At 33.0% G+C, this 9027-nt stretch overlaps 4 protein-coding genes across 4 annotated transcripts; 2 read left to right on the forward strand and 2 right to left on the reverse strand.

Annotated features, from left to right (window-relative positions):
- The first annotated feature begins 16 nt into the window (after positions 1-16).
- LOC124440094 (phosphoglucomutase-1-like) lies at positions 17-3766 on the forward strand. The gene is made up of 12 exons (XM_046990418.1): positions 17-344; positions 895-976; positions 1124-1204; positions 1330-1599; positions 1684-1776; positions 1885-1982; positions 2240-2438; positions 2556-2672; positions 2823-2913; positions 3117-3300; positions 3367-3501; positions 3583-3766. The coding sequence occupies exons 1-12, from the start codon at positions 105-107 to the stop codon at positions 3670-3672; spliced, it is 1680 nt and encodes a 559-aa protein (XP_046846374.1). The 5' UTR covers positions 17-104; the 3' UTR covers positions 3673-3766.
- Positions 3767-4062: 296 nt separating this feature from the next.
- Positions 4063-5351, forward strand: LOC124442138 (cyanocobalamin reductase / alkylcobalamin dealkylase-like). Its single transcript, XM_046992632.1, is given in 3 exon segments — positions 4063-4371; positions 4466-4574; positions 4577-5351. Coding segments are annotated over 3 exon segments (720 nt in total). The 5' UTR covers positions 4063-4293; the 3' UTR covers positions 5110-5351.
- Positions 5190-7664, reverse strand: LOC124442091 (coiled-coil domain-containing protein 152-like). Its single transcript, XM_046992628.1, has 7 exons — positions 7013-7664; positions 6791-6859; positions 6487-6551; positions 6290-6392; positions 6020-6147; positions 5829-5918; positions 5190-5631 (listed from the first exon to the last, which is right to left on the reverse strand). The coding sequence occupies exons 1-7, from the start codon at positions 7263-7265 to the stop codon at positions 5464-5466; spliced, it is 876 nt and encodes a 291-aa protein (XP_046848584.1). The 5' UTR covers positions 7266-7664; the 3' UTR covers positions 5190-5463.
- A 90-nt stretch (positions 7665-7754) lies between these two features.
- On the reverse strand, positions 7755-9015 carry LOC124442123 (protein YIPF5-like). Its single transcript, XM_046992631.1, has one exon. It carries the CDS (start codon positions 9013-9015, stop codon positions 8263-8265), a length of 753 nt encoding a protein of 250 aa, XP_046848587.1. The 3' UTR covers positions 7755-8262.
- Positions 9016-9027: the final 12 nt, after the last annotated feature.

Genomic DNA, 9027 nt, shown 5'->3' on the forward strand with positions numbered 1-9027 from the left:
TAGCTGGATTTACTTTTAAAATCTCAGGAGTAGAATATGTTCTGAGATTTGAGAACAAAATATTTTTTAATTAATAATAATAACTTTTATTTGTTGAGTATTACATGGAAACTATAGAAGTAAAAACAGAACCATATAGCGATCAAAAGCCTGGTAGTTCAGGTTTAAGGAAAAAAGTTACTGTCTTTAAGCAAGCAAATTACACGGAGAATTTCATCCAATCTATCTTGGATTCAATACCGACTCATGATAGAGAAGGTTGTGAAATTATCGTCGGCGGGGATGGTCGCTATTTCATGAAAGAGGCTATTCTAATAATTGCAAGAATTGCTGCTGCAAATGGAGTATGAAAAATTACTGGCCTAGCACATATGTGTCAATTCCTTTTCGAAAAATAGTAATTGTAGTAAGTGGGCTGGTAGTACAAGTCTGTACGGTACACAGTACTTCGTCTCGGTGATTGTCTCAGTATTTTGTCCACAATGGTTAAACTATTGTCTTTTAAAAACAATGAGTTTGTCAAAACAAGAAGCGACCAATTTTAAGAAAACAATAGTATGGAGACGTTATTGTAGCGTGTAATATCAAGGGTAACAGATTTGTCAATGTTTTCGTTTTATTGCGGTGTATGAATGTGACATGTAAAATGTGACATGTAAAATTTATCAAGCGAACTTACTTGAAACTACAAAATTCACAATGCTCTTGTTTTCATAGTATTTACAACAACAATATTAGCAGTGCTTATTGTCTGATGTGAATAGAGGAAATTTTAAGAGGTTACAAAAACTCTTCATTGCGCACATTTACTGGGTTGTAACGGAAAATATTCAATTTGCATATAATCAATATTTTTGAAAATCCCAAACCAATTTTCTCTTGATATTATTCAAGGTGGCTTCAATAGTTGTTGGTCAGAATGGGATATTTTCTACTCCAGCTGTGTCTTGTATAATAAGAAAAAGATCGGCTAGGGGTATGTTTTTTTAATGTTTATTGGTGTGACCACTCAGTTGTGGTACCGACTGTGCACCCTTAATTACCAAGTTTTCAAAATTTCAAACTTTCCAGTCTAGGTCTTGCATACAACATAGCAAAAACCGTCGTTGATATTTCATTTTAGTTGGAATTATTTTATCTGCAAGTCATAATCCTGGTGGACTTGATGGAGATTTTGGCATAAAGGTTAATACACAAAATGGTGGTATGTATCACATTTTTATGTACCTAAATTTTTGTATTTCCAGTTAGGCTTTTGTAGCCAAGTAATTGTTAGCATGATCTTGATCATGGTTTTATTTGTTCTTCATTTATTTATTTTTTCTTTAGCCCCAGCTCCAGAATCAATAACCAATAAGATTTTCCAACTGTCCAAAGAAATAAAGAGCTATCAAATTTGTGCAGATATAACAGTAGATCTTACTCGCATCGGGAAACAAGAATGGTCAATTCATAATGGAAAGAAATTTACTGTAGAAGTTGTTGACTGTGTACAAGATTATTCTGATTTAATGAAAGAAGTATTTGATTTTGAAAAATTAAGGAAATTTCTAACAGTGGAAAATGCTCCTAAGATTCTCTTGAATGCCATGCATGGAGGTAAATTCAGTGAATTGATTCGTTCTGTTTTTCTTTGGATAAATTGGAAAGATTTTATGAAAAACCACAATGACTTTATTGTAGTAACTGGTCCATATATAAAAAGAATCTTTGTGGATGAACTTTGTGCTCCAGAAACCTCAATAATTAACTATGTTCCAAAAGAGGATTTTGGAGGTACTGTACAATGGACACTGATGTGGATAAAATATTCACTTTCTCTAGAAAAATTGTAAATGTTCCTTTTCCAATTTTCATGTTAAATGATTTTAAATCTTCATCAAGGTCATCATCCTGATCCCAATTTAACATATGCAGCTGACCTTGTTGAAATACTCAAAAAAGGAGAACATGATCTTGGAGCCGCTTTTGATGGTGATGGGGTAAGTAGGTATATATGTTTGATGGCCATGGGGTAAGTAGGTATATATGCTTGATATTATACATCAAAAATTCTACATATTTGTCAAAAAATAGTGAAGGTCATCCACAACAATTGTGATCTCTTATCACCCAAAGATGTGCCAAAAACATCATATATGGAATAAGCAATAAATTTGAAGCAACCTGATAGTGAAGAATTTTAATTGTTAAAAAACGACACAACAGCACTACGTACATACATACTTTATTTTAACAGGATAGGAATATGATTCTTGGTAAAAATGGCTTTTTTGTCACTCCATCAGACTCCTTAGCTGTAATTACATCCCATATGAACTGTATTCCACATTTTGTCAAACAACCAGTAAGTGGTGTTGCTCGAAGTATGCCCACATCAACTGCAGTTGATAAGGTTGCTCAATGTAAAGGATTGAACCTTTATGAGGTTCCAACTGGTATGTGTTAAAACTTTGAACATTGGAAAGCACTCAGCATATTTAATGTTTTTCTCTCATCATCTTAATGTTGATGTTTGTTGTTGATTACATATTTTGCTGCTTATTGATAATTAGGCTGGAAATTTTTTGGTAATTTATTGGATGCAAACAAAATTTCCCTTTGTGGTGAGGAAAGTTTTGGTACTGGATCAAATCATGTAAGAGAGAAAGATGGAATTTGGGCATGTCTAGGTTAGTTTGATTTTGTATTGTTACAATTATGGAAAAATATTGATTGTTGAATCTCAGTCAATGCCATTACCAAAGAAACTGCATTTCGTTGCTTTTCAAGATACCAACAGGCTTCTTTTTTCAAAGGATTAATATCATTTTTTATTTTAGCTTGGTTGTCAGTCATGGCCGAGCGCAAAATTTCAGTAGAAGATATAATAAAAGAGCACTGGGTTAAATATGGTAGAAACTTTTATACAAGGTATTCTTTGATCATATGTATTATAATTATGTGCAGACTTTAGATCAAAAATGTTCAATCCTAACCTTCTTCCATGATGTAATGGCATCTTGTTATTTTTCTTTGTCATTTCTTCAAAACAATATGTGATGCAAAGTAATATTGAGCACGTGCAAATCAATTTTTGGGTTCTATTACATAGTTTCACTAATTATTATCTCCAGATATGATTATGAAACTGTTGAAACAGAAGCTGCAAACAAGATCATAACAAAGCTTCGTCATATGGTCAATGAAAGCAGTTTTGTTGGTGCCAAATTTTCTAGCAGTGACAAAATGTATGAAGTTAAATTTGGAGATGATTTTTACTATGAAGATCCAATAGATGGAAGTATTGCAAAGCAGCAGGTAAATGATGCCTTTGTTGATTCTTCAAAAACAGCATGGAAAAGATTACTGTCCATTACAATTTAGGGTGTCCGTGTAGTCTTCATTGACGGGTCCCGACTAGTGTATCGCCTCAGTGGAACAGGAAGTACTGGAGCCACAATACGAATCTATGTTGAAAGTTATGAATCCAATCCAGATACATACTCAATGGATGCACAGGTAGTTTTTCAGCTCTAATAATTTTGAAGTATGTAGTGTAAAGCAGAACTTATCAACTCATGAAATGATATTTGTTTTCAGATTGTATTGAATCCACTGGTTCAAATTGCACTTGAAATATCTTCTATCAAAGAAATAACTGGAAGAAATGCCCCTACTGTGATAACTTGACAAGCAAATAAAATCAATAATTATTTCTATAAAAAATGATTACGTTTCTTATTGTAGAATCAATAAAAAGTTCATTTTATACGAGGAATTTTAATACGATGTGTATGTTTGCCTTAATATAAATTCATCAAATTCAGTCGTTATTGACTCGACAAAACATTGTTCTTAACGACACGCACACCGGGTACAGTGGTTTGAAGTTCACTTCATAGTATTAAGTCATTAAGAGAAAAATTAAATAATGCCCGTTACCTTCGACTTAGTGCAAAATTCGATAAGTCATTTTGCAAATTTGCGTATTTCGCGGGCCCGCGGTGTAACGGGTCGGATTTTGATTGGGCGACTTAACTCATGTGACATGAGGATTGAATTGAAGATTGAGAACAGAGGAAATGAAAGAAAAGTGAAATTACTATGACGTTCTTATGGGAATTAACACTCACAGCGGCATCAATTTACTTTGACACTGCATGAAAAGGATTTGTTATTTTTCTGCTGTAACAAATAAATCATTTGAGTAAAAACATCAAGTAGAAAGAAGAATTTGGGACAATAAAAGGTGTACACGTAATAACATAAATATCAAATTGTTGGAAAATCAAATCGTTGAAATATCGAATTATGGATGAAGTGGAAAATATTCTTCATAGTGCATCGTCATTTCTGCATCCTTTTGGATTAGAAATTAATGCATTTAAGGTGGTTCATTTGAAATAGTGCATGCAATATAATAATAATGTAATCTGCATGATTGTACAGGTTTTGTTGAAGCTTATTTTTTTAACTGCTTCAGGTGGGCTGGTACAATGATGAGGTTGACAAAGTGTACGAGCTTAAGTACCCTTATGACACATTGGCCTTGTGTGTCATCAGTGCTCCTGACATGTTTGATAAAGGTTTCAAATCTTTGTGAAATCTTGTGAATTCACTGGTTCTTTAGATCCTTTGGACGAGTTTATATCTTCTAAAATAAAGAAACTGCATACAGTAATTTCAGACAAACAAATTGATATCATGTTTGACTACGAAGTGCTTCCAAATCGTCGACCAAAAGTTCTTGTTCAAACAGCAGGTCATGTATCAGGTGCAGCCTTTTATTACAGAAAGGAGAGTGTTAAGAATCAGCCATCATCATGGGGTGAAAATGCCAAAATTTATGGAGTTAGCATTCATGAAAACTATGGTGGTTGGTTTGCATTTCGAGGAGTAGTTATTGTCAAGGATGTCTTGGCCCCAGATCTAAAGAAGACTCCTCCGGTGGATGTATTGAGTGAAGATGAAAAAAAAATTGAAGTTCTTGAAAAATACAACTATCATTGGAAAGATTGGAGTTACAGGGATGTTGCTCCAGTTTCGATGAAATATTCTGATGAACAAAAACTGTACTTTGAAACACCTCCCTCTGAAAGAAGAAAACTTTTGGAAAATTTTTTTTGAAGCTACATATGCATCAACACACAAAATCAATTGCATCTCCTGTTTATCATAAAGATGTTAAATTTTAACATGGAAAAATATTAGCAGTTATTGTATTTAATAATATAAATTTGTTGTATTACTTCTTTACAATTTCATGGTTGTGTATTTGTGTGATAAATAGCATAAAGTAATAGAGTTTTTTAATGTAATAATTTTTTGGCATTTATTATGAGCTATTAAAAAGTAAAACATAAAATATACATATCAACTCGTTTAGAATACAATGATTAATATTGATTATTTTTTTGATAAAAAAAACATAGGGAATTCAACCTTTACAAATGTTTAACGAAACAACAAGAGCAATGGGTTTCACATCTCATTGTTAAATGTTGATAGTCGTCTTCTTTTTTGAAAAGAAGGAGGATAATCTTGCTGACCTCTTCCGCTTTGTTGTATCAATTTTCTTTCTAATTCTGTTATTTTTTTCTTTAGAACATTTACGTCCTTTTCTGCTTGTACTTTTGCAAATTGCAGTTTCTGGAAATAGGTAAAGTTTTAATGGCAGCTCCCACCTCCCCCCCTCCCACCATACGAGTTTTTTAACATATCAATAAACAAATTAGCAATAATTTAGTTTAAAAAATGTTGATTTCGAACAATTTGCGAAAGCGAGTTTAGTAAACTATAACAAAATTCAATTGTTACACTACAATTAAAAAAAATATGTTACAAACCTTGCGGAAAATGTCATTATTTACGTTGGTGCTTGCATTAGATACGTGTTTCATTTGATTTTTCTGTGCTTTCAAAAGCTTTTCGTCATACTTAAAATAATTTAGAAAATGTTGGTGACGAAACTGACGATTTTCCGAGGAGAGTTGAGTATATGATTTAGTATGAAACGCTTATGTAACTGTCACTGTACCTCTAACTTTAATTTGACAATTTCAGTATGGCTATCTCTTTTAAGATCACCAATTTTTTCATTCAATTGTCTGATCTCTTCATTTTTCGATTGTATTTCTTGTTCGAGCAAGGAGATCTTACGCTTGTCTATGAAACACAAAACAAAGGGAAGCTTGTTTGGCACAAATCCAATCTCTTTTTAATCTACTGAAATCAGTGAATTGTGTGGTGACAAATACTATAGAGAACAAAGAAACTTCTACTTTTTTATGCTACTTTCAACCCTTACGCTGTTGCTGCAAATTTTCTTTCATTTGTTGGACTTCTATAGTGTTAGCCTGTTGACAAGCTTCTAATTTCATAACAGCCTCGTCAATTTGGGATTTATGGCTCTGAAAAATGAGATGAATTATCGATGATTCGTGTTGTTTGAACAAGCAAACATGAATTATTCTTTTCTAAGGTACGTGAAATAAAGTGAGTTACCTTTTCCACATTCACAGCAATTTGTTTTGCATTAGCAATTTCTCTTTTTAAAGTCGCGTTTTCATCTTAAAATAAATATGAAGTAAAAAAATCAAATTATGGTTTAAGAACTAAAAGATGTTTACTGTGTTTGCACAGGCTTATGCAAACCGAGGAAACCTTCGAGAAAATTGTGGGAGATCTCGAGTTCTCCCAAAGGTCTCCTCTGTTTGCATAAATCTGTGTAAGTCAACATCTTTTATTTCTTTAATGTGCGAACTATAAAATCGGTGATTTTTTTTTTCGAAACGTTTACAAATTGTACCCTGTAATTTATTTTGGCTGTCCAGAACTGATTGAAGTTTGTCGACCATTTCTCGAAGATGAGTAGAACCTAAACGCACAAAATATTACTTAAAATGTCCTTCATGGCTTCATCATCATGAAATTGGAGCTATGTATAAGATGTCTAAAACAAGACTAAATTGTCATCAGTGACTCGCATGTTAACTATGTGGTGAACTAAGGATTTTTTAGATATTCTTACTTTCATTTGCTGTTTTTTCGGCGATTTCACTCCTCAGAAGCTTGTTTTGAACTATGTTTAGCTGCATCTTTAAGTTCGAGTTTTCTTTTGATAAGTTTTTCATAGTCTGGTCATAAAAAAGCAAAATTTTAATGTTTTTTTTAATGAATAACCATATGTTTGAAATGCGACAAATAAAAACCATCTTTACTTTTTGCCAGGCCAAAAAGTCATTAATAAATTCATCCAAATCATATTGCTCTTTTGTTTCCATAACTGCGAAAACTTGCGCGCTCTTTCCAACCAACTTTTTAAAATTTCAAAAGTGCAAAAAGTTTTTTCGGTACGAAATTTATTTCTAATTTGCGGGCTCAAATCACATTACCTCAAACCAGACAGTAATCTCAACCTTTGTTTAATACAAATCAATGATCTCAACCACTGAATTTCACAAGTCCAATTATTTATAACTGTAGTTGGTGAATACAAGGCAATTTTTAGTAATATTAAAATCATATTTCCACTACCACACCAGTACATGAATAATGCTTAAGAAACACACAAAACTGTTTCCAAAACCATGGAACACTTTGCTAACATAAAGGGCAAACATTTGACAGATTTTATCAGACTAACAATTTCTGGTTAAAACTTTTTACACAGAAATACATATTGAAATGAATTGATGATTCTACATCTATGATAATGAAAAATACTTCATTCCAAAGGCCAATCTCATAAATAAAAATTTTCATCAATATGGTTACACCTACATAGCGTGTGCAATATATTTAACAGAACAGTTCACAAGATTTACTCTTACATACTTTTAAATTCTCTTCTACTCCTTCAGACAATCTATACATTAACTACTGCTATGGGCATATTAGACTGCAAGAAAACTTTTTAGTTACCCTAATGGATGTCATTATTCTCTTGCACACTATCAATGGCCCTTTTTCACTATAGAATAAAAGATATAAGTAACATCCTTGGCAAGCTGGTTGTCCAACTAATCACAAGGAGAAATTACTTTACATCTTTAATAAGATTTAATAAGGATTTATAGCATTTTTGCACCATAGTATTTCAAGTATTCAGCAAGAAAAGTAAATTCATAGTTTTTCACCACACCTCTGCTCAAATTTTCGGTGAAGATGATCTGTACCCATATTTAAAAGAACCATTGATGACTATCATTATTTAATATTCTATTGTCTTAAAGATTCAAACAAAGACAAGTGCTTGTTCATTATTGTGATGACAGTCTTTTAAAAGACAGTCAATAATGTAAATACACCATATAGTAATGCACATGGATATGCAACAAGTAATTGTTGAGAGTCCATTGCTAATACAGACACAAAGAACTTTGAGGCAGACAAACTACACCAACCAATACCAACAGCACTGAAAAAAATTGCAGCAAGTCCTTGTAGTTTGATGACACTTGTTATAGCAGATAATGCAACCACAGGTAAGAGGCAATAACCCAAAATACTGACCACACAGCCTGCTGAAACACCAGTCATACTCATCAAATTAAGGACACCATACATGCTAGCACATCCAAGAGCACCAAAGCCATATATATAACCAAAATGGACCTTTCCTTGAAGTAGTAGAAGGGCACCAAATGCAAGGCAAAACACTAAAGGTCCGGCAAGGTCTGTGTCGTCCATGATATGGGAATCTGTTTCTTTAAAAGGATTTAAAACTGACTTGGTTTTCTCCCAAATGTGATCAAAGTTGATACCTAACTCTTCCAGTAGCGGTGGCTCATCCTCAAAACTAGTACTGCTGTAATTTTCAGACATATTCGGATATGTTTGGCTCATTGTATCAGGGTAGCCGTACTGTTGGTAATTGGGTTGATAAACACCGGAATTAGCATCAGAATTGCTTTGGTAGAAAGAATCCTGGCCATAGTTTGCTCTATATTGTTGCGAGCCATCGAATTGAGGATTGTAGAATCCTCCTTGATAAAATTCTTGATTTTCTGCGTAGAATTCGCCTTGATTCATGATGAAAGTTTT

The sequence above is a fragment of the Xenia sp. Carnegie-2017 genome, unplaced genomic scaffold, assembly GCF_021976095.1.
Source record: "Xenia sp. Carnegie-2017 unplaced genomic scaffold, XeniaSp_v1 HiC_scaffold_1, whole genome shotgun sequence".
Taxonomy (NCBI): Eukaryota; Metazoa; Cnidaria; class Anthozoa; order Malacalcyonacea; family Xeniidae; genus Xenia; species Xenia sp. Carnegie-2017.